The sequence below is a fragment of the Phaenicophaeus curvirostris genome, chromosome 6 (assembly GCF_032191515.1).
Source record: "Phaenicophaeus curvirostris isolate KB17595 chromosome 6, BPBGC_Pcur_1.0, whole genome shotgun sequence".
In the NCBI taxonomy this organism is placed as follows: Eukaryota; Metazoa; Chordata; class Aves; order Cuculiformes; family Cuculidae; genus Phaenicophaeus; species Phaenicophaeus curvirostris.
The window spans coordinates 25,846,957-25,872,079 of record NC_091397.1 but is presented as its reverse complement, the minus strand read 5'-3'; the positions used below and the strand labels follow the sequence as shown (position 1 = coordinate 25,872,079).

At 44.4% G+C, this 25,123-nt stretch overlaps 3 protein-coding genes across 4 annotated transcripts in view; 1 reads left to right on the top strand and 2 right to left on the bottom strand.

Annotated features, from left to right (window-relative positions):
- Positions 1 to 1,037, bottom strand: part of LOC138721987 (probable acyl-CoA dehydrogenase 6) — a 91,315-nt gene extending 90,278 nt beyond the window's left edge. The window contains exon 1 of the mRNA XM_069859642.1: positions 927 to 1,037. Coding sequence (XP_069715743.1) covers positions 927 to 1,037 — 111 coding nt within the window. The remainder of the gene's footprint in view (positions 1 to 926) is intronic.
- A 96-nt stretch (positions 1,038 to 1,133) lies between these two features.
- LOC138721989 (guanine nucleotide-binding protein G(I)/G(S)/G(O) subunit gamma-11) lies at positions 1,134 to 4,858 on the bottom strand. Its single transcript, XM_069859646.1, has 2 exons — positions 4,475 to 4,858; positions 1,134 to 1,563 (listed from the first exon to the last, which is right to left on the bottom strand). The coding sequence occupies exons 1-2, from the start codon at positions 4,568 to 4,570 to the stop codon at positions 1,438 to 1,440; spliced, it is 222 nt and encodes a 73-aa protein (XP_069715747.1). The 5' UTR covers positions 4,571 to 4,858; the 3' UTR covers positions 1,134 to 1,437.
- A 3,462-nt stretch (positions 4,859 to 8,320) lies between these two features.
- On the top strand, positions 8,321 to 15,187 carry TFPI2 (tissue factor pathway inhibitor 2). Of its 2 annotated transcripts, none has more exons than XM_069859641.1 (5): positions 8,321 to 8,429; positions 9,128 to 9,307; positions 10,108 to 10,287; positions 11,580 to 11,753; positions 14,075 to 15,187. In XM_069859641.1, exons 1-5 carry the CDS (start codon positions 8,354 to 8,356, stop codon positions 14,179 to 14,181), a joined length of 717 nt encoding a protein of 238 aa, XP_069715742.1. In that variant the 5' UTR covers positions 8,321 to 8,353; the 3' UTR covers positions 14,182 to 15,187. The 2 variants fall into 2 exon arrangements, with proteins under 2 accessions (XP_069715742.1, XP_069715741.1); XM_069859640.1 differs by having other exon boundaries at positions 14,072 to 15,187.
- The last annotated feature ends 9,936 nt before the right edge of the window (positions 15,188 to 25,123 follow it).

Here is a 25,123-nt window from a genome sequence, read left to right as displayed (position 1 = left end):
TATACAAGATGCAGTGGCCCACCTCCAGAGTCATAGAAATGTGAATATCTGGCACTCCAGCACGTGTGTTTTTTCCAGCAAACCACTGCAGGGCCACTGAGGATTTGTGAACTCACCTACAGCTAAACAAGGGACGAATCCTTACCCTGCGTGATGCCTACCTCTGAGCATACACTCTGCTTGTTGGTACTCAGCTGCCGTGATAATGCTGTTTAAAAAAAAATACTCCTTGCAGCAGGTACCAAACCTGAGCGCTGTTCTCCTCAGGCCGCGGTTTAAAGGTGTCTCACGCAGTGCTAGCCTCAAGCCCACTAGGGTTTCCTACCTCCAAACCGTGAATTCCCCGACTTTGGCAGATGTGCTTGGTTAAACCACAGCCCTTACAGGTGGCATCGACCTCACCCTTGGACGAGTTCCCCAGTTCCCCCGCCGCAGGCTGCCACTTTGGCGTTCAACTCGCACCTGACCCTACCAGAAGCGCCTCCTTCCCTCTGGGTTTGCGACGCGCTTTTACAGGAACGTCCCGTGACTGCCCTTCTAAAATTAGCGCAGCGGCAAAAACGCCTCCGTCCTGCCTTTTCTTGCGCTCTGCGCACACGAGCTGACCCTAACCTTGGCCTTGGCAGCCGCGGGCAGGGCGGCGGGACCGCATCCCGCACGGGGAGAGCTCCGCATCCCTCACAGGGTGTGTGTGTCGGGGGGTAAACCCGCATCCCGCAGAGGGGGGAAGTCCCGCATTCCACAGGGGAGGAGCCCCACATCCCGCACGGGGAGAGCCCGGCATCCCGCAGGGGGGGGGGAGTCCCGCATCCCGCAGGGGGGAGCCCCGAATCCCGCACGCGGCTTCGCTTCGGGGAAGCTCTCGTCATCCGCCCCTTCCCGAGCCGTTCCTGGGGCCCGGTGCCCGCGCCCCGCGCCCGCGGTACCTTGCGCAGGGCCGCCCGCAGGTCGAGGAGCTGCGCGGAGCAGCCCAGTCCCCGCCGCCCCTCGGCCGCCCGGCCCCAGCACCGCCCGCCGCGCAGAACCGCGCTCGCCATCGCCTCCCCCGCTCCGCTCCGCTCCGCTCCGGCTTTATCGGCCGACGCGCCGCCCGGCCCGGCCCTCGTCTGCCCCGCAGCAAGCAGGCTCTCGGGTTACAGGGAAGGTTATTCTTTAATGACAACGAACAGCCATGAAGCGACCGGCAAGCGGGCGCGGCGGGAGCCGTCCCGGCCGCGGGGGAGGCAGCGGGGACAGCCGGCCCTGCCCGGGGCTCGGCTGCGCTCGGGTTGCTTTTTTTATTTCTGGAAGGAAAACAAAATAAAACCCCAAACCAAACAAACAAACAGACGAGAGAAATCCGCTCCTGTGCTCGTTCGACAAGGGCCGGCGGCGGTGGGGACACGCTAGTGACTCCCTACGGGTGCGAGAAGAGCGTCTGCTCCTGTGTTCGTTTTCCTAAGCGATGACGCAGCCTCCCTTCTCCTTGAAGGGGTTCTTGTCCTCGGGAACCCCCTTCACCAGCGGGTCCTCGCCCGACCGCTCCTCGATGTAGTTCTTGATCTCTTCGGAGCACTTGGACACCTGGGGTGAAGGAACAGAGAAGCGGCTGTGTTATGACCAGAGCAAACTGTGCCAGTCGGGACAGCAAAGCAGTGGAATCGCATCCTTCTCTCTCTTAGTTGCCTTCACATTAAATCAAAGAATCATAGAATAGTTTGGGTTGGAAGGGACCGTAAAGATCATCCAGTTCCACCCACCCTGCCATGGGCAGGGACACCTCCCACCAGACCAGGCTGCTGAAGGCTCCATCCAACCTGACCTTGAATACCTCCAGGGACGGGGCAGCCACAGCTTCCATGGTCAACCTGTGCCAGGGCCTCACCACTCTCATGGTGAAGAAATTCCTCCTTACGTCTAATCTTAAAGCTACCCCTCTCCAGTTTAAACCCATTGCCCCTAGTCCTATCACTACAAGCTTTTGTAAACAGTCCCTGCCCACCTTTCTTGTGAGCCTCCTTCAAGTATTGGAAGGTCGCAAAAGATCTCACCACAGAGCCAGCACTACGCATCTGCAGACTCAGCTTCCTTCCACTTTTTCACGGCCTGATATTCACAGAAACACGCAACTGTTACTAGGAATGTATACACCACTGAGAATGGTTATTGCTGCACAGTTAAACTTGCTTTTATTTTTAAATTAGCCAATATAGTTTTATTAAGCTGCAGATCACACTCTCCCTCAGCATCAGTGCAACTAAATGGTCAATGGGTTCAAGATCAGTAACTTTCAATTCATTTTGAAGTGTTTATGACTTTCCTTTTTTTCCCCAAACAAAACATTAAGTTATGATTTTTCAGCACTAATACAAATTCTCACCTTGCAGTTCTACAATAGCAACCATGTGTCTTGAATGGGAATAAAGATCTGACTGGGAAAGGCAATTTACTTACAGGTTACATGGGGCTATTTTGAACAATTGATAAATAAAACAACCTGTTGTGTTTTGAGAGAATACAATACACATGATGCTTTGCATGACATTCATAGCAAACTAGCACTGATGTAGGTAAGCCTGCACAGAACCCCCTTTTGAAGAAGAAATGGATTTAGTTTGTGTTCGCTGAGACAGGAGCACATGCAGCAGTTGTAGTAACAGGGTCTGTGAAGCCTGAGAATGTGCAAGTAAATCTCTCCAGCTCAAGAGGATCTTTGTCCACGCAGATCTGTTTCCTTTGCCTGTGTCAGCAGAAACTGTCTTTAGGTGCTCAAATACCTGACATGTCTGAGGACACGCTCCTGGCTCTGTCCCCACCTCCTCCCTTCCTGCCTGCAATCCCTGTGGAGGCACAATGGTGCAGAGTCAGCAGCAGGAACCAGCTGTTGGCTAGGCCACTAGATGACTAGTATTTCTGATTTAAGGCCCCTTGCCTTCTTTGTTAATCATTTTTTACTCCATAGGTAAAATTATGATGAGAACCAATGAATTCACCTGCTGTATCACAGACCAACAGAGCACGATCTGTGCAAAACTAAGATTTAAGACATCAGAAAGAACTCAAAGTTAATTCCCTGTTAAAGAAGGTCTAACTACCTCTAGCTGCCTTACAGCAGATAAGAATTTGGATCTGCAAATCCCATTACATACGCCTTGCTCTTCTGTGCCTTGCAAACTTGTTCATTCAAATTGGGGCACCCTATGCCATAGTATAGATGTGCTCCAAAGTATATGCAGGACTGTCAATTATTTTACTTCAGTCAGCACTATCAGGATCTCTTTCATATATAAGAAAAAATTGTCTACTTAAATACACATTCAGACATTTTTATTCATTAAAAAATCATTCAAAAGGATATCTCTTCTTTGTGCTATAAAGGTATAGGAAGGAATCAAGAAAACTTTGGCTTTAAGTTTTTAGTTTTACTGACAACAGAAGTGTGGCTTCTGCATTTCCCTGTCCCTGTAACACCTATACAAATACCAGGAGATTGTGACAACTACAGCACAGATTTCATTCACGCAGTGAAACTTCTGTTACTATGCACTGATAAAACTGAAAATGTTGTCTGTGCTTTACTACTGGTGACTTGAAAATATTCATTTACCGAAAGTGGTCAGACTTTTGTCTTATTGCAAATATTTATACACTAATTTACAGTAGTAATTATTATGAAAATAAAAATTTGTACATTCAGAGTATATTTCAGTTGCTTGGGAACTCTCTGAGGGGTGACATAAATACCTGTACTACCTGGATGTGGAGCCTTCAGTACCGCTGGAACTTTATACTATACCATAACATCTACAATCGCTGATACTTGACAGTTAAAACATAACTGTGGCTTTCTTATTTCTAGCCCAAACACCTAGACCTGCAGTGTCATTAGCATGAGTAATGCCAATGAATCCCCAATATAAATGTACATTCAGTCTCAATTAGAAATGTTTGCTTAGATGTAGTTTGCTTCTGCCAGCATGCAAAATGAAAAAAATAAAAATACTATTAGTTGTATCGTGGAGCTAGGTCAGTTCTGCATCCCTTTCATCTATAGAAAAAGTGCAAAAATACAAGTATTTCACTGGAAACCGCTTCCTCTGTGGAAAGGCACAACCAGCGTCCCCGACGGGCAGCGCGGAGCGAGCAGCGGGGCTGCCCCCGCACAGCCCCGGGCACTGGCGGCTCCCAGCGCTCTCAGAGGAGGGGAGCTGAGCGGGACGCGCTCCTCCCTCGCCAGGCGACGCGGCCTGGCGCTGGCACTGCGCTCCGGGAACCCGCACGGTGCAGAGCGCAGCGGAGCCCCCGCAGCCGGCGGCCCCGACCCCCTCGCTCCACGGCCACCGGCGCTCCGGTCGCCAGCGCCGTCCCCGGTCCCTGCCCCCGACGACGCAAACCGCGGTGTCCCCGAAGAGCCGGGGCTGTCGCGGCTCCCGCCCCGCTCCCCGTCCCGTCCAGGACGGCTCCGGGGCAGCCCCGGGCCCCCGCTCCGGCTCACCGGCTGCCTCTCCAGCTTCACTTCTTTCCGGAGCTGCTCCACTTGCATTTTCAGTTTGTCCTTCTCGCTCAGGTCCTCGATGTTGATGGCCGGCATGGTGTCCGCCGCCGAGGCGCGGAGGGAGGGCTGCGGGCTGCGGGCGGTCGGCGCGGGGCCGGAGCCCCCGGGCGGTGGCTCGGCCGCCCCCTGCCCGCCCCCGGGCGCACTCGCACCGCGCTGCTCGCCGCTTCCTCTCCCGGGCGCCCGGCGCCCCTTCCCCGTGCCGCCCCGGCCTTTAAACCGCAGCGCTAATCCCCCCTAACCGGATTAGAGCGGGCGGCGGGGCAGCGGGAGCAGCCGCCCCGGGCAGCCCCGGTTCTTTTGGGGACGCCGCGGTCCGTGCCGTCGGGGTCCGGACACCCCGCTCGGGGCCAAAGCCACCCGCCCGTGCCGGCCTCCCCCTCCAATCCCTCTTCGCCGGCGCTGGGCGAACGCGGAGAGCCCAGCCGGGTGTTTTGGCCCAGCGGTGAGGTCTTTCTTCCCCGGTCACCTCGTTCCGCTTCTCCTGTCCCTCGTAAGGATTATCGCTTGCCTGTGCCCCCAGCGTCCCTGCGCTCTGCCTGGCAGCAACAGTGGGTTGTACAGGACCGTTCCTCAACCCTAATGCATTGTAACTATGAATGCACTGGACTAAAGCACAGAAAGGGGATGGAATGGCTCTCGGGGCAAGTGTCCCAGCAGGCAGCCGGGTTGTCGATGGCAGATAGAGCAACTCCTGCTGGTAGGTATTTCTGCAAAGCAGAACAGCACCTCTTAGGAAAGGGATATTGTGCCTGGCCTGGACGAAGCTTCTCTGGAGTCACAGAATTATGATGGGTGTTGGGGATGAGGCGCCCTCTGTAAGCAAAACAATGGATTCAGAAAACACAAGAATGAACTAGGCCATTGTCCTGTGGTTGCAAATACTTTTGAGGTCTAAATTCCAACAGGGTTCCATCCCCTTTGGAACATGGCGGACCCTCCATGCCTGTTTGCACAGCACCTAGCATCTCTGATCCCTTTCCTATAATACCACCAGTGGAGTCAGAATCCTCCAGCTATTACACTGAAGAGAGCTGCAAGCCTGGATGCAGAGATTAGAATGGGACTGTATGAGACCTTCAGTCATCTAGCACTTGATAGGCCTCTATCAAGTGCCGCTCCTCCTTGTTCTCCAGCCGCTCCTCCTTGTTCTCCAGCCCCTTCATCAGTTGCTGCTCCCTCTTTCCACCTCTGTTTTTTTCCCTTAAAGACACTCATTTCTCCTGCTCTCTCCACTCACCAGATGTAAGTGGCTGCTTATGCTATGCAAGATCTATGTCTTTCTTCTCCAGTGCCACTCCTATAGTGCTCTTGGGCTTTGTATTTGTTTTATTTTAGCGAGTTCACTAAGATCTCTTCCCCTCCTTCTGGCTGTTATCCACCCTCCCTTCCCAGCTGTTGGTATGCAATTTCTGTTCTCCTGTAATGTGCACTGGCAGCTGCAACCCCAAGTCTCGGCAGCTGCTGGTCCCTGGTCCAGTCAAAACAGGTGCAAGGAGCTGCCAGCCAGGGTCCCAGGAGAGCCAGGGCTGTTGGTGGGAGCAGCAACATTGAGGCAGAGAGCAGGTGGTGTGGTGGTGGCTGGTATGGAGGCAGGAGTGAGCTGAGGGTGGTTTCTGGCATGCAATTCGCACAGTTAAGGTGGGAAGGACAGTTGCAGCTGGGTGCTGATAACTCTGTGCTGGAAAGCCTGCATTAAGCCGTTTGACATGAGTAACTCTGCCGATTGCAGTGGGTAAAGGGCTTTCTACCACTTGCTATGTTAACTTTTACACTAGTTTATATATTTTGACGGATCCTTACCTAATCCAAGTTAACTTCTTTGCTGTTACAGCAAAGGAGCTGCTGAATAAATACTGCACTGTGCTGCAGAATTGATGGATAGGTGAGTCTCATTCAAACTTTGATTTGTATGTGTGTGTACAGAGGAAACGGAAAATATGGAAAAAAGTATTTGCATGTCAGCATGTCATTGTGTTTAAAGAGTTATTTCAATGAGTTTCTTTGCAATTCCAACAAATCCAGTGAAAACTTAAGTCTAGTCATATTAAAATCACTTGAGAGTTTCCTAATATTAGAAAGATGGCTTATTGATTTTCTCTGGAAATTGAAAATGTATGTTGGTTTTTTGGTAGGAGTTTTTCCCTTCCAGAGAGACCTGAACTTTATTATAGTTACTGTGTTAAATAAGCTTAACAAACTCCTTAAAAATGAGGACACTTGATACTAGCAATTGCAGCTATAAAGATTCTAAACCATGGCAGATGTGTTCCATGGTGATGCATTAAACTGTATCAGTGTTTTGGAGGGGGATGTCACTAAAATACCCATTTATTCTTTGGCCACTGGACAGTCTGATAAAAGGAAGACTGCTGAAAAAGGAGGGAGAGGTGCCATTCATATCCTCCCAGAAGCTACCTAAGTGGGCTGGGGGTTGAATTTTGGAAAAAATGCCTTTCTTTCTTGCCTTTATGAAATATAAAATTATGTCAGAAAACTAGGTTGTAATACTCCATGAGATAAGAGAAGCAGAGAAGCCATGGAAAGAAAGCCAGTTTCTGAAATAATCAGGGTGCTCTAATGTTCCTCCTTCTTACAGCCTGCCCAGACTGTGGCTTCTTCCCTACAGGCCACAGAATTCCAGGGCCTTGTACTGAAAGGCAGTGCTTTCCCGAAGGACCGAGACCCAGCACGGTTGCCTTAAAGGAAGCAGAGAAGAAAAACAGGAGATCAGATTATCTTATTGTTGTCTATAGAGAGCACGCCTAATTTGCAGCCACTCATATCTTTTACTGTATTAAATCTAATTAATGTAACGGCTCTAGTAGATTAGAGAGGGAAAGTAGGCTGCTTGCTGCTCACTCAGAACACACTGGCAGGGTTAAAATCTACTGAAAAAGAGAAGTGAAAGAATCATAGAATCACCAGGTTGGAAAAGACCTCTTGGATCATCAAGTCCAACCATCCCTATCTGCCACTAAACCATGTTCCTGAGCACCTCATCTACCCGTCTTTTAAACATCTCCAGGGAAAGTGACTCAACCACCTCCCTGGGCAGCCTCTGCCAGTGCCCTTTCTGCGAAAAATTTTTTCCTGATGTCCAGTCTGAACCTCCGCTGGCAGAGCTTGAGGCCATTCCCTCTTGTCCTGTCCCCCGTCACCTGGGAGAGGAGGCCAGCTCCCTGCTCTCCACAACCTCCTTTCAGGTAGTTGTAGAAAGCAATAAGGTCTCCCCTCAGCCTCTTCTTCTCCAGGCTAAACAACTCCAGCTCCCTCAGCCACTCCTCCTTGTTCTCCAGCCCCTTCACCAGCTTCGTTGCTCTTCTCTGGACTCGCTCCAGAGCCTCAACATCGTTCTCGCGGCGAGGGGCCCGTGGTATTTTCTGAAGTCCAGCTCTCTAAACTAGCCAGAGCTTTCTTCCATTCACCCGCTGGGTTTCCCAGGGGCCCAAGCCCGCTGACAGAGCCTCTTTTCTCGAGTTCGCCGGCGTTACGGTCTCCAGCTGTCCGCGCGGGCGTTCGGCGATCTCCCCGGGGTTCCGAGCCCGCTGGCCGAGCTCGTCCCGGCCGGATCGGGATCCCCCGGGGGCTCCTGCGGGGCGAGGACCCGGGCTAAGCCACCCCTCCCGGTCCTTCCCGGGAAGCGCTGCGGGAGCATCGCCCCGCCAGGCCTCGAGGGGCACGGCGACACCCGCCGCCCCGCTGATTCAGCCCTTCCCCTCCCACCGCGAGGGAGGGAGGCGGCCCGGCCAAGCCGCCTCGAGCATATAAAGCGCCGCCGCGGTGCTGGGTGCCGCCGCTCGCCGCCGGGACCTCGCCATGGGCACCGGGCGCCGCCTCCCGCTGCTGCTGCTGCCGCTCGCCTGCGCCGCGCTGGCCCCGCGCCCCCTGACAGGTAGGAGCGGCCGCTCGGAGCAGACGGGGCCTGCTGGGGTGCTGGTTGACAGTGACTGAACAAGAGCCAGCAGTGTGCCCAGGTGGCCAAGAAGGCCAATGGCATCTTGGCTTGTATCAGAAACTGCGTGACCAGCAGGTCCAGGGAGGTTATTCTCCCTCTGTATTCAGCACTGGTGAGATCGCTCCTCGAATCCTGTGTTCAGTTCTGGGCCCCTCACCACAAGAAGGATGTTGAGGCTCTGGAGCGAGTCCAGAGAAGAGCAACAAAGCTGGTGAAGGGGCTGGAGAACAAGCCTTACGAGGAGCGGCTGAGAGAGCTGGGGTTGTTTAGCCTGGAGAAGAGGAGGCTGAGGGGAGACCTTATTGCTCTCTACAACTACCTCAAAGGAGGTTGTGGAGAGGAGGGTGCTGGCCTCTTCTCCCAAGTGACAGGGGACAGGACAAGAGGGAATGGCCTCAAGCTGCACCAGGGGAGGTTTAGGCTTGATATCAGGAAAAAATTTTTCATGGAAAGGGTCATTGGGCACTGGCAGAGGCTGCCCAGGGAGGTGGTTGATTCACCTTCCCTGGAGGTGTTTAAGGCACGGGTGGACGAGGTGCTGAGGGGCATGGTTTAGTGTTTAATAGGAATGGTTGGACTCTTTTCCAACCTAGTTATTCTATGATTCCACCCCCCGCCGCCGGTGTCTCCCACAGAGAAGGAGCACGCCTGCTTGTTGCCCCCCGACGACGGCCCCTGCCGCGCCCTGGTGCCGCGCTGGTACTACGACCGCTACACACAGAGCTGCCAGGAGTTCACCTACGGCGGCTGCCACGGCAACGCCAACAACTTCCTCACCCTCGACGACTGCGAGAAGAGCTGCTGGACCATCAAGAGTGAGTCCGGGCGCTGGCTCCCGCAGCTCCCCGGGAGCTCCCCGCATCCCGCGGGATGCTGGAGGGACGCGGGGGCGTGCGGCGGCTGCGTTGCTCGGGGACGCGACCCTCCCGCCCCGTCTTGTGTCCCCCTGCGCGGTGCCACTTCTTCTTGATGGCAATTTTACACAGGGAAACCGGAGCAAGTTATCCATGGAATTTAACTATTAGTACTTTAAATGCAAATTAACATTATACCTCGTTTCTAATTAACGCATCAGATTCCTGGTGTAAGTCTTATCTATCTTTACTAAAGAATGTAAGTAGTAGTGGGACAAGCTGGGACTTGACTGCGACTGGAGCGGCAGTGTTTTGTCTACTGTTTCAATACAGAATCATAGAATAGTTTGGGGTTGGAAGGGACCATAAAGATCATCCAGTTCCAGCCCCACTGCCATGGGCAGGGACACCTCCCACTAGATCAGGCTGCCCAAGGCCCATCCAGCCTGGCCTTGAACACCCCCAGGGATGGGGCAGCCACAGCTTCCCTGGGCAACCTGTGCCAGGGCCTCACCACTCTCATGGTGAAGAAATTCCTCCTTACGTCTAATCTTAAATCTACCCCTCTCCAGTTTAAACCCATTGCCCCTAGTCCTATCACTACAAGCCTTTGTAAACAGTCCCTCCCCAGCTTTCCTGTCGCCCCTTCAGGTACTGGAAGGTTGCTGTAAGGTCTCCTCGGAGCCTTCTCTTCTCCAGGCTGAACAATATGTGAGCATGTAGAATTAATTTTACAGAAGGCAAAATTATTCTTGTTGCAGAAGTGCCCAAATTATGCCGGATGGAGGCCGATGGAGGACCTTGCAGGAGTCATCTAAAAAGATATGCCTTTAACTTGAGCTCGATGAGGTGTGAGGAGTTCATCTATGGTGGCTGTTATGGAAATGGCAACAACTTCAGGGATTTGCAGTCTTGCGTGGACCACTGTTTGCCAGAGAAAAGTAATGGTTGTTCCAAATTTTTAATAAAGTAGATGGTTCAAAAGTGATATGAAGATTATATTTTGTTTTATATTTTCCTCTGGATACCCATACAGTGGTATTTTTGACGTCTTCTGTGAAGCAGACATTTATAATGTCTACAGACTTACATGTGTCACTTGTCTCAACTGTCTGTTACTGAAAGAATGAAACGTTGTTTTATTATGTTTTAATATTATGACCTTAAATATTCCTACAGCTATATCCAATCCATCTCTTGACTTCTAGAGAGCTGGATGCGTGTAGTCTGAAGGGAAATAAGGTTTAAGATCTGTCTTGAGGCGGATGTATGAGACTAGTGGCAGTCACGTTCAAGGCAGTGATATCCTACTGGAAAGCAGAATTGCCTTTCTAAAATTCAGGCCTGAGAGATGGTATTTATTAAATGGCTTGGGTTTTCTGCACTTGCCAGCTCAACTGATTAAAGTTTTTTGCCTGACCTGACTGTTCACACTCTCTCCACACTAATTTTAAAGAAGAGATGTAGTAATTATAAATGAGTGACTATAGAAAAGTGTTGTCATAAACACCAGGTTAATGTCCAGTGCAAGATAGGATATCTGAAGAAGAGAGATCTACCAGAATTATAAAAGCTGTCACTGCCTAAGCTTTATTAGTGAGACAGTTACTTTAGGTTGATGTCAGATTGTCAGCATTTTCTTAGGTGAATGCTGAACTGTTTTTAATTTCTCTGTTGCACATCCAATGAATTGATAAAGGGTCTCCCGCAAGAAAAGTAAAACTTTGTTAAGCCAAAATGAAACATGATTCTTGTGAGGAAAGTGGTTGCTTTGTACTTTATGCTGCAAGCAGGCAGGATTTGCTTGCAAAATTGTGGCAAGGATAAACAAAACAGTGCCCCTTTTCCTTTACAGCGGTAGTTCACTGCTGTTTCTGTATATACAGAATAAGACTTATGTCCAGAATATGTAAATATCTCTGCTGTTGTATGCAGAACACCACAAATGGGGAAAACTGATGGATTTAATTTGTGAGATAGTAATCCAGTTTTCTGGGGTTGTCTGTTTTTTCTAAAATTCATAGCTTACAGGAATAAGTAAGTCTCTAAATTAGTAGTCTCTAAAGTCATCAGTAATGGTCATGTTGGTTCACTGGGAACAAGAGGTGTTTAAATACAAAATTTATTCCAGGGTAAATTTTAAGAAGCCAGGCATAGAGATTGCATTTCTGTAACTTGTCTTTCTCTTTTTATTTGCCTTTCTTTTCTTTTTTTTTTCTTTTTTTTTTTCAAGCTGGTCCCTTGTTATGCTATAGCCCAAAGGATGAAGGATTGTGTTCTTCTTCTGTCAGTCGCTATTACTACGATGTCAAGACTAAATCATGTAAGGAGTTCAAATATACTGGCTGTGGTGGAAATGCCAATAACTTTGTAACTGAAACGGATTGCTACAACGTCTGCAGGAAAGGTAAGTTTATTGTATTTCGTCAGTCAGAAGCAGATAAAGCCATCTGAATACCAGTGACAGGTGTTCACAGTGTTCTTTTTCTCATCTTGCTTTGCTACAAGCATTTGCTTTTTGCATTTTGGACAGAAATTTTTCAAAGGCAAGGAACACTGAGATGCAACACTAAATCCTTCTAACAAGAACACATTGGTATGTGAGGTGGTTATACCATGTTTGAATGAAGTTTAGAGGTCACAAAAAAAGGCTGATGAACTTACCACAGCCCTCAAGGAATCAGTCTTTAAACTGTTCAGTACCAGCATGAATACTAATTAAGGTATCATTATCTTTTAGATATTTTTAGGTAGGATGAAAGTGAGTTGTGGGATGAATTCACTTTTTTCTTTCATGTTTCTAGCAGTTACGTCCTCCCTTGACTCCCTAATGCCTGTTCCTGTTTCCTATTCCCATTACTAATGATTCCTGCCTCATCAGTTGTGTGAAGTCAACTGTTTCTGTGGCTATAGAGGAAGGGTTGGGAACGATAATTGATTTTACTTAGTAGTTTTATTCAAATCAACTACTGTCTGTGCTTGTAGGTCAAAACAGTTGCAGTATTACCTGCAGTCTTACGTTCTTACCAGCTACTGCAAGTTTTAAAAAATAGTTTAATTCATTTGATATGTAAGTCAATGGGAGAGAGAAAAGTGTAATTAGATATTGATTCCCACAGCACTCAGGAAGCAAACGTAGCACAATATTTCAAAAATTGATATTAATGGGGAAAAAATTAAGACAGTATCTAGCATGTACATTGACATTGGGGAAAAAAAAAATCTAAAAAGTAGCTCTAACTTAAACATGAGATATGCACAAGGTCCAAATACTTCAGCATTTAAGATGAGTGGTCAGGAGACTTAAAAGTCAGGAGTTGGTTCTACAGTTCTACACTGGAAATCCAGGGCTGGGGTAGGGATTGCACCCCAAAACCAGTCCTTAGAAGTAAAAATGTTGTTTGCCAGTTAGTCATGGCAGTGATACTTCTGTTGGTGACAAGTCTGAGTGCGTCTCTGCCATTCTGCTATTATGAGAGAGTCCAATAGCATGCTAAGTCTATCTGAGATGCTTGTGATTATCTAATTTGCATCTATAACTCACTGGAAAATGGTAGGGCCAGGCTCCAGCCCAAGTGTGCAGAGAGAGAGGAGGAAGGAAACTGCATATTCAGCATCTCGCCTCCACACTCTGTCCCTGCCCATGCCCACCCTGAGGTTTCTCCCCTCCTCACTCATCTTATCGAAGAAAGAAGGAAACACTGTCTCCTAACTAGAGCACCCGATAGCCAAACATAAAGGTTTGGTTATTAGCTTTTTCACTAGCTTGTGGATTTCACAATTCGGTAATGCTTGGTACAGCCAAAGCCACCCATAGTTAAGGACATAATCAGTGCTAATTAGTGTTGTGCTATACATAGTCATTTCTGTAGCTTGGGAGCGTACAGCAACATTAAGGAAATCTTTAAGTTAAGCCACTCCTTTCTTCCCATTCCCATAATTCCTTCTCCAGCATCTTTCCTGTTACCTTTCGGCTAAATTCAGTTGACCTTGCCTGTGCATATGAAACTGCTGTTTGAACTGATCTATAGCTTTTGGAGGTTAAAGGTTTCTGATTAATTTCATTTAAAAGGTTTATATTAGAAAAAGAAATAAATACATTGGTATGACAGCAAAAGGATTAGGAACTGGCCACAGGGTCTTTGCCTGCAAATAAATGCGAAGCATAAAGGCAAAAGGTTTTCATTTGGGTTTACAAAGTACTTGTTTTCTGAACTGCAGTCACATATTTCATACAGCCTTCATAAGTATTTCTGGAGATAATCACAACTGTCTTTGGCCCTTCTGTGGCTTCTCTGTGAGATCCAGTTATGTGCAGAAACCCAAATAATCCTAGCTTTATCTTCCACAAGCACTGGTTGTATTTTAGACTTCGGCCCAGATTTGTTCAGGGAAATGTAGTAGAGATTTTTGGCAGATAGAGCAGTGTGTTTACTTCTATTCTGCTGTCACTGCAGGAAAGCTAGAAAGACTTTGATGCTTGCTCAGAAAAAGAGCAGCCAAGTATGATTCCAATGCCAAAGTTAGATACATTGGAGACCTAGCAGTGTGAGAACAGGAAGTCCAGAACATATTTTATAGTTTTTGATGTTTTTTGTTATTGGATCAACTGCTTAAACAGCATAATGTTAAAAAAAAGAAAAAACAACAAAAAACCAACAAACAATTAAGAGTGGTAATGGTTTCATCATACTGTTTTCCTAACTGCTTCCTTTGTTTTCTTAGCAGGAACTCAGAGAGCAAGAATCAACAAACCAACAAATGTATTCCACAGAAAAATGATGAGAAAGCTGATTAAAAAGCCTCAGACATATAACCTGAAGTCTTTAAGCTGATATGCACTTGGGTATTTTAAACACTTTCATTTGGTTCCACTTTTTTCTTTTGTAAGATAATTTCCACACAGTTTTATACGTTGACACAGTTCTGTCTTTCAGAACTGATTGTTATTTCCAGCTTACTTTACAAAAACAACTGCATTTAATAGAAGAGCAATGAACCCAAGTTTGGTTCTTCTGTTCTGTTGTCTTTGCAGTAATACTTTGACAAAGCCAAAGTATTTAGTTTTCCATGTTTTTTATGGGGGAATGTTACTGCTGCCTTGGGAGAATATTTCAGCTGTTATGAGTCAATTTAGATTTGGAAAATCAATCATCTCTTAGTTTAACTAAGGACACTACAAAGCTAAATCTCTGCTATGTTTTTATGGGGCATCCTTTGCTTGCTAAAGAAACGGAAACTTTCAAAAGTGTGTTCAGAGGTTTATTGCCCTGCCATTTTACATACTTTGGCACTATCATTTAAGTAGACTGTCCTTAACACTTATTTTCATAGTCAAGGTTTTCAGAAGCCTTTGTAACAGTAAAAACGTATAAACTTAATTCTGGCCCATCCCACAAGAGAAAAATGGGAGTAGGGATACTTTCTGACAAAGGCAATGAATAAGCTACTTTAGTATTAAAATGAAGTTGTAGACATTACTTTTTCATGACATTTGGAATTTCTGCTAAGTTATGCTCCAGATCCTCATATGACATAAATCAGCATATTTTTATTGATTTTAATGGAGCTACACTGATTCCACCTGCTGAGGATCTTGATATTTGTGTTTGTGTGGTGGCTGTTAAACCAGAAAAGGAGAAGCTTCTGCATATCTCATTTAATCCCTCTTTTGAGGCATTATTTTATTTCTTTTGGTAGATTATGATATTATTGCACCTTCTTTTATGTTTTTATGATTTTATTTGAGCCACGTCTGAATTTTAATTAAATTCACCTATGATATTTTCTAAATACGAATTTGTAAGTAATTTTAATAAAATGGTTTTGGGAAAAAAAGGAGAGCTTGTTCTGTCATTTGTTTCTGTTAATTATCCTGAATTAGTTGTATACACCAATATGTGCAATGTAACCTATTATTTAGTTATTGTCACTCTAGAAGAGTTTAGTTGTCTCTTAAATAATATCCTTATGCAGCCGAGGTCTTTATTTCAGGGAAGACAGTAAATTGCATTGATGTCATTCATCCCCAGCAGGTTTTATGGCTCAGCTGGCCCTCCCTGAAGAGCTGCTCTCAAAGGGGTGCTTAGCAAAGCTGATTGCTGCTGGGTGGGTCTCCTGTTTGATGTCCAACTACCTGAAAAGCTTTTGCATGGGTAGTGGGCCATTTGTTAGAAAGTTTTAGATGTGCTTTATCTCCATTTCAGGGAGGAAACATGGTGGTAAAACTAGTCAACTTCTGGTTTTCTGTTTTTTTCTCTCAATGCTGGACTTTTAATTAAGGCAATCAGCTCTGCTTGCTTGTCTCTCTGCCGCTCCATTTCTGGTTCTTGATCTCAAAAACCTTATTTCAGTTAATCTGTCACTTGGTGTGCACAAAAGCATGCTTTGTGAAAATTGCCGGTAACTGGTTTTGCAGTTTTGAGTGTTTCTCCCATACCAAACCTCTTCTCTGGTAACTGGCCTCCAGACAGAAATGGGAACAGCCTAATATCCCTGGGGGAGGCAGTGGATGCTGCCCATGGATGCTGCCCATGGATGCTGCCCATGGATGCTGCCCATGGATGCTGCCCATGTCTCTTCCCTTGGGCTGTGAATTTTGGCCGTGCTGCTTAGAGCAGCAGCCCAGAATGTGCTGCTGAATATTTTTTCACTTCTGGTGCTACGATATAGGGGACGCCAGCTGCATTTGTTGCAGCTTAGTGACTGTGGCTTAAAACAAACAAATCAAAACAAAAAAACAAGCCAGGCTCATTTCAGAAGTCAACGTTTAAACATTGTTTTTCACTGTAGAGGATAGCCATCTTTTAACAGCATCACTGTGGGGTATAATCTCTGAAAATATATTTGAGAAATGAACTGTTACTCCTTACCTCTGGGTCTTTAGCTTCTACAGGAGTATATTGGGTGCAATACAGAAGTGGACCTGGGATTTAAAGTGAGCCCAAAATCTGAGGGCAGCTCCATCTCACTTTACTTTTGTACCTGGTCACATTTCATGACATATTCTGGGCCATATGATACCCAGATAGTGTCCTGGAAGGGATCCAAGATTTTGATCATCATCTGCTTATGCCTTCTCAGGGGCTCAGCGAGAGCTGTCTTGATGGCTCCATCCAGGACACCGCAGTGGCCACTGCCAGCTGCTTACTATGCAGCTGCTCCGCATGCTGTTTCTTTTCTTGCATAAAACCAATTCAAAGTCTAAGGGATTACTGCTAGGGTAAATCTCAGAGGTGTGGCTGTTAATCCTTTATCTACCTGAATCTACCTTATCTACCCCAGAAATTTAACCTAAACCATCCATAGTACTTGCAGGGTTTCCTAGAGGACTAGGAAGAGGAGGGCAGGGCGTGGAAGTTTCTTTCAGTCCCTTAGTGATGCTATTCCACTTTGTATAAATTTTACCTTCTTTCCAGGTAAATGCCTTCATCATTTTTTTCTACAAAGAATTTCAGCTGCCACTGTGCTGCTTTGCTTCATGTTCTTGCACTACTATAATATTCCTCCAAACTCATGTGGCTTTGACTAATTGTAATACTTCTCTATCATCTGCAGAATTTTATATGACTCACAACTTACTTCCTTTTTCATTTGCTGATGAAACAACACTGGCCCAGGGTTGGGTCAATTGTTAGTATTTTGCCACGTTGAAAATTAACACAGCCCATACCATCCTGCAAATTAAGTTACATTATAGTAGCCAGTGTCCAGCAACTGGTATTGTGTGTCAAAGCACCAATTTCTACTGCTGAGAAGGGAAGCATTGATTACAACTGGTTGGGCTCATCTTGTCTTGCATAGGCAAGCTGCCACTAAGATTCATGACTTGTGATTTGCATGGGACAGTCATACCTGCTGCTCAACAGTCGTTGCTGCAAGAAGCAAATTGACTAAACTCCATTGCAGATAGCATCACTACTCTTTAACCTTCCATTGCAACCCATAATTCTAGTTTTTTCTTAGGGGCATCTTGTTAAGAGCTGTAGCAAAGACTATAAAAATAAAAATCTGCACTGATTCTTCATCCTTAGTCTGTGGCAACACTAAAGGAATTGCTTTATAAAGTATTTCAAGAGTTTCTTCACCATTATATTTCAGTGAAATTTTGACTATCAAAAAGGGAAAAGAAAAAATCCATGTGTAAACTTGTAAATTTTTATTTATAATCTAAATGATGTCCCCGTTTTAACAGTATTGGCCCCAATAAAAGACTTTCTCACACTTCCATACTTTAATAGCAAAAAGACAATGAGTTTGGCTTGCATTCCCAGAGTCAGATTTGACTTCCAGAACTGTCCTCTATTGGTTCTTGTCATCTGAGGAGATGGAAAATGTGGAATACTGATTTTAAAAAAAAATCAGATACAACAGGCCACATTAAAATAATTGGGAAAGTCACTGAAGTTGTGTTTTCAGCTCACAGGTTAAAGATTGTGTCCTCAAGTTTAAAGTCAGCTATACTGCTGGGGGCAACATTTCTGGATCCAGGAAGTGACAAGAAATATGTTGTGGATAAACAGGATGAACACAGTCCAGCTGTGATTATGTAAATCCAGAAGAACCACATTGTGGATGTGCCAAAATTAACATGCATTTACATTAGTGTTACTGAAAGATAATTCTGCCTCATTATCTTTCTAGAAAGCTTTTCATTACTATGCATGACTATCCCTGGTGATAATCAGTACAGAGATGCTTGCTTCTGTTGAAGTGAGCCTAATTTCTCAGTGTATGGTGGTCCTGTACTGTGATGTCTATCATTGGATAAATTACTTAATTGTTGAGGAGAAGAGGTGTTAATCATAGTATATAAAGCCTAATGGAACAGCAATGATACTGAAAATCAATGTAAATGAGATGCATAAAAGCATGCTGTTTGAGGTATTAGCAACTGATATGAACATGAGTTGTAATTTCCAAAGAACTACCAGAGAAATGAGCATTCCCAGCTCCTGTCTGAACTATTCATAAAAGACAGATAATTCAGGCAAGTTAAAGACTAATTTATGAAATATAAAATATTGCATCTATTGTGTGGGAATAAAATAAATCCCTTTTAATGGAGCTTCCCTTTGTACTGGCAGCAGTGACCACAATTTCACATGAATATGGACAAAATGGACACTCTGTTCCAGACAGCTGGTTAGGTGGCTCACTGCTTTTGTGTCACAGGTTTTAAGTGCAGTTTGAACTCAAAGTGCATCACATCATCTCCCTAGGTAGAGCTGAACATCAAGCTGGGGATAATACAGTAATATTAGGCCTTAGTTTTTCTCATGATAGATCCTCATTAAAGACCTTAATATATCAACTAGATGATTTGGTTTGGTTTGGTTTGGTTTGTTTTTTTTCGTATAACAGTGCCAGCTGAATTACAACTTTTTTTCTCAGTGATGTTTCTTGGAGACTTAGTACTCACTAACCACACGTGCAGCATCTTTTCTAAGAGGAAAATGAGTGATTTAAAGTTTTTAAAGCTTAGTATGAAATGCAGTAATAAAACTCTTAGTATCTAAGAAATGCACATGAAGACTATTCTCTATAAGGTATTTTCCTCTGTGTGTCAGGAGCAAGATGAAGAGGATAGATTATACTAATATAAGCTATTCAGGGCCTCAGAAGAGTAGAGGGTGAAAAATATGCCTCATTACCAAACAAGGAAACAGCTTTTCATCATTAGAGTAGTTCTCAACATGAGAAATCTTGAGTTTTGCTCATGTTAAAAAAAGTATATTTTATAAAAATGCCTCTAGTAGGAAGTAGCAAGATTATCAAGACTTTTTTTCCCTATTTTTTCTTCCTAAAATCAGAAGGGAAGTTTGCTGAGAAAAACGCTAATAACAGATTGTATTTGCTGCTCTGTCATGGATCCAGGCTCCTGCACTGGAACACAAGAAGGGTGCATAGTTTCTGCTGTGCCAGACAAAAGGACTCTAGCATGAGTCCAACAAGACCCGAAGTGAGCCCAAACACATTGATAACCTCCTTTAAGTGCAGAAATATAATCTTGCATAGAGCAGTGTTCTCCAACAGCAGTACATATGTCTGTTTTATCTGAGTTCTTTGTGAATTTTCATCAGTGTGTCTAAGCAAATAAACAGAGGGTAAGCAAAAAATTCCTGACCTTTATTTCAGGACCTGCACAGTTGCTGGATGTATGATGTGAATGATTGCGTGCTTTCGTGGAGTAGTATGTTCCTTTCCAATGGGAAAGGAAACTAACTAATTTCTTTACTCCAATATGTCTTCAAGTAGAAATAGGAACAAAACTGCTACTAATCCTATTAAATAAAAATGCTGAAAAATATCTGTTTTAATATTAAAGGCATTTCCTTGATTAGGTTTTATCGGGGTTTTTTACTTCCAACTTTTCAAGACTTTACTTTTAAAATATAAAGCAATGTTCAGATGAATAGAGATTGGTTTGTATTCAAAGAGGAATTTTTATATCTCCTTAAGTTTGGTTTACAGCCATCAGATAGCTGGGATATTCTTTCTTCTGATATGTATGCTAGTAGACAACTGGTCTAAATATCACTTCTGTATTGGCAATTAAACTGATTTCTTTATCTGATCTTATAGGAGCAATTTTGCATCCTTGTAGGGTGAATTAATCTAAACAGTACTAAAATAAAACCATTTCTTATGAATCACAATAATTTCTAATTCTCATAGGACTATTTAAAGCTACAAACACCTGAAAAAAAGTAACTGTGTCACTGAAGTAGAGCTCACCTCATTTTGGTTTTCAATTTTATACTTACTTTTTAAAACTGAGACCAAAAAAATGTTACAGTCTGCAGTTATGCTTATGGAGAGGTGTTCTTCATCACCAAATATACCATGAAGAAGCTCTTTCTGAGCTGATGACAATGGAGCTGACAGACAATCATCCAACACTTTATTGCCTCATTTTTGAATAGACACCTGTAGCTAGTATTTCTATCTCCAACAGATAGAATTTTACCTTCAAATGTGGTAGAGAGTACACAGTAGCAGTTAGGATTGAGATTTTCTTCTTAAAAAAGCTTATTCTATTTTTTCTCAGTTTATCACTGGGAAAATCCCCCTTCCAAGTTCAAGTCAGAGCTTGTGCAGGGAGCTTTGCTTTGATTTGGGGAAGATGTCTGTTCCACTGCTGTGCAGAACTACAGGCAGCTCAGTGCTGGGGACACAAGCTGAGCATTAAAAGCAAGGGGAGAAAGGCATGGGGAAGGACACAGTTCCAGGTGTACCACTCTGGGTGGGAATGGGGAGGTGTCCGTGGGGAAAGGAAGAGCAGGAGTGAGCAGGGTGTCTCCCACCATGCAACCTGTCCAGCTAGGGTCCTGAGGCTGGTAATGGAACACTCTTTGTTGCCCTTTCCAGAAAATCCACTACTTTTACTGTACCTTACACTCTGTGATCAAAGCGGCATATTTCATTCTAAGGAACAATATTGGTGCACACTATTGTGCACTGTGTGATCAACTTGTTGGCCACATGTCATATTACAACACTGTTGTGCAACAGCTAACATACAAAAAGCAAAAGAAATAAATTACTTAGCTACCTGGCCTCTCAAGTGGGAATGTACAGTATTAATAGAGCTTTGAAATGTATCACTGTACTCAGTGAAAGCCTAAAAGTAATACGTTTCTCCTCCAGGCATCCAAAACCATAAAATAATGACTATATTGTTTTCCAGCTCATGGAATATATCTCAGCAGCACAGGAGTGGATGCTCCATAAAGTACACCAAAATATGACTTCGAGATCTTTGCAACTGCTAAACGACTGCGACAGCTCTTCCTCTATTCTATTGCATTCACACTAAGCAGATGTGAGGAGAAACTGTGATACATAAGTAAATATCTATCTTGCAATAGTATGCATTGTTGGTAACGTTCATTCACTGTTGTCAAACAGACACTTGCACAGTTATGCTCTGAAACATGATTCAGACTATTCTATTGCATTCACACTAAGCAGATGTGAGGAGAAACTGTGATACATAAGTAAATATCTATCTTGCAATAGTATGCATTGTTGGTAACGTTCATTCATTGTTGTCAAACAGACACTTGCACAGTTATGCTCTGAAACATGATTCAGACTCCATCTTTCTTTGTGTTTTCTCTGGTGATTTCCATATAACAGTCAATGTTCAAGTGTCAGGATCACATCATGCAGTGTGCAGTGGGCTAGATGACCAAGAAAGGGAGGTGAAGGGTTTGGCCCATTAGGCAGGCAGTTGTCTAGAGCAGGAAAACTGAAAAACAGGAAAATAAGTGAAAAGGCACATGCACATACAAACGCCCAAGTTGGTGCAGCTGAGTCTCCTATGCAGAATCCAGGGACAGATCCCAGCCCATGCTGCCTTCTGCTTTTGAGTCAGTAAATATGGGCCAGCGCATTTTGTAATATTATGGGTTTCCCAAAATTTAATTAATTTTAATGAAGAGAACAAATAGAATTTCTGCAAATGCTGTAGTATGAGACGATATCAAGACTTGAGCCACCTCTGGTTCTAGTTTTGCAAACCAGAAACCTGTCTGGCATTTTGCACAACTCAAACCACACCCTTTTCCATTCAGCTCTGATTTATTAACTAGAAAGCTATCATAGCATTCCCCCTCTCCGTGGTTGCTGGTACTATCTACAGTTTCAGCAAACTTAAAAGAAATCCTACTGTGCCAAATATGGCAATGATTATAATTTTCATCTTTTAGCACAGTTATAATTTTCACATTTCTACTTTCTGTGTTTTCCAGTTCTGAAATGAATCATGCATATAAAAAATCCCAAACCTTCATATTAAATTGATCTCAGAACATGAAGAAAAAACATCCACCACACCCTGTGATTAATTCACTAATCCATCTTTAAAAACAAGTAATCTAATTAGCTTGCAAACAAGAACATGACGCACACGTGGCTCTTCAAATAGTGTCGACATACTGAATAGTTCAGATTCCTGCGATACCCAACCTTTTGCTGGCTGCTTCCAGTTTCAGTAAGAAGAACAGAACATTTTTGCTCTCAAAGGCCGTTTGGTATACAATATGGAATGAGCTCGTGGTCCAAGGCTGGGATGCAAAGAACAGAAGAAAGCTGAAATTCCAAGTGCCTCTAACTGACAGCCCTGAACACATTCACTAAAAAAATATTCAGATTTTAAAACTAATTTGGTCTTTTCATGAGCACTAAAACTCAATCAAAAGCTCAAGAGCTCATGCCACTTATATGTATCTGTACACATGAAAGAGAAGGTGAACTGGGGGAAGCAGGCTGCCTGGTGAAGGATACAAGGAGAGAAAGGTCTGTCAATTTAGTTAAGAGAGTTACACCTTGTCAAGAGGGCACAAAGCAGTGTAAAGTAGCAGTCAGTTTTTTCAGGGGGGGGGGCTGAAGCTGAATTTTGTATATTTCTATCATCCAGTTAAAAGGAAATCCCCGCAAAATACCCAATCAAAACATTGCCATTCTATTCATAATAATATGATCGGTTTTAAATATTTCAGAAAGATCAACCAGGATAAACTGGCTGGCTTTACTCTGTTATAGAAATATATTTTTGTCCTTAGGTGGAGTTTTTCCTTTTTTATGTTTGACTGCTGTCATGTTACAAAATCTCAGAAATGGGACTGAGTCAAGCGTTTGGTAACTGTCAAGGTCTCTGTCATTGCACTCACATTCTCAGACCTTTAAGATAAGGGAGGTGCTGCTGCACTAAATTAACCATTTTCATTATCCATCAGGAAGGACATTATTTTCTGATGTTTACGTTTTGGCTTTTGGTAACACTTTTTGACACAGACTATGATATTACTGGAAACTATCTTTTTGGTTTTGTTTTGTTTTGTTTTTTTTTTCTTTTAAAGTTCAACCCAAATGAGAATTTAAGTACTAGTTTGTTGTTCATTACCTTTTTTACTTTGCAAAGTTGTAGGGAACGCAATCAGTTTATGAGAATTAAATTATCCCATTGACTGCTGAAAAAAGAGGAAAGAAGTAAATACTACAACAGCAAAGACAAGGAAGTTGAAATATCTGTCAGTCAGATTTACCCATGTCTGACAAATGTCTTCCGGCACACCTAATACATGGTTAGTGGCTAGGAATGGTGGACACTTCTGTCTTACATATTGTGTAATGATTCTTTCACTGGTTCCCCATACATGAGCTGAATCAGAAAGTTTTTATGGGCTGGCCTTTTAGCAGATTATGGGAAAGGCCAGAGATTTGGGTTCAGGTGGATTCAGTCATGCTAACAGAGCAGCAGGGAGATTCTCAAGTGCATTGGTGGCTGAAAATGACCAACACAAGTAAATAACAAGCCGATGGAATTTGTCCTGCAGAAGCTGCCCAGCAAAGAACAACCTGAACTTCCAAGACCATAGTCTGGAAGCAATCAAAGTACTCAGTATGTGTGAAATGCAGGCCTGGTAAACAGTGCTACTTGTCAAAAACCAAAATCCTATCCTTTGGGCAATCCTGAAGTTCCAAATATTTCCTTCTACTGCTGGGCTGGAGCGACGACAATAACAACAAAAGTAGAAATATCAGGTTTTTAGTGAAAGGTTGATTTTCTGAGATTGAGTCACATTGCAGATGTATCAGTTTTAGTAATATAAGTGCAAGAGTAATCAAGCCCAACCAAAATGTATTGAATGTAAGGAAGCAAAATGCTTCGTTCTTTTCTCCGCTGTGAAGTGCAGGGAGAAATATGTTCTCATTAAACAGTCAGTCTCACTCAGACTGATATTTCTCAACAGAAAGGTTGTTCCTTTTGTAATGGTGTGACAAAGGCTTGTCAGAGATTTCACATATACTCTGTATATACTTCTCATATCAAGGAGAAATATCTGAAGCCTAGCCTGTTGAAAATTCAGTATGATCATTTGCCTAAGAAAATGAGGAATTACAGGCAAAAAACCCCAGTTTTATGTTATTTCAAGATCTACAATGATCAAGAGTCCTTTCAGTAAGAAATCCTATCCATGGCTTGAGTTGGAAAGGACATTAAAGATCACGTAATTCCAATCCCCTGCCATGCGCAGGGATACCTCCAACTAGATCAGAATTACCAAGACCCCATTTCAACCTGGCCTTGAACAACTCCAGGTACAGGGCAGCCACAGCTTCCCTGGGCAGCCACAGCTTCCCTGGGCAACCTGTGCCAGTGCCTCACCACCCTTGTTGTGAAGAATTTCCTCCTTATATCTGGTTTAAATCTTTCTCTCTCCAATTTAGCCATTCACCCTAGTCCTACCACTACATGCCTTTGTAAAAAGTCCTTCTTCAGCTTTCTTGTACCTCTCTTTCAGGTACTGGAATGTCACTATAAGGTCTCCTTGGAGCCTTCTCTCCTCCAGGCTGAACAACGTACTCCAACTCTTTCAGCCTGTCCTCATACGGGAGGTGCTCCAGCCCTTTGATCATCTTCGTAGCCTCCTCTGGACCCATTCCAACAGTTCCATATCTTCTTATGTTGAGGATTCCAGAACTGGACACAATACTATCACAAGAGTAGAGGGGCAGAATCACCTCCCACAACCTGCTGGCCACACTTCTTTTGATGCAGCCCAGGATACAGGTGGCCTTCTGGGCTGCGAGTAAGCACTGATTGCTCATGTCAAGCTTCTCATCAAAGAGCACCCCTAAATCCTTCACTGCAGGGATGGTCTCAATCACGTCATCCCCTAGCCTGTATAGAAACTGTGGATTGCCCAGACCCAGGTGTAGGACTTTTCACTTGTAGCCATTGATAACCAAACTCCAGTCATGGGATTT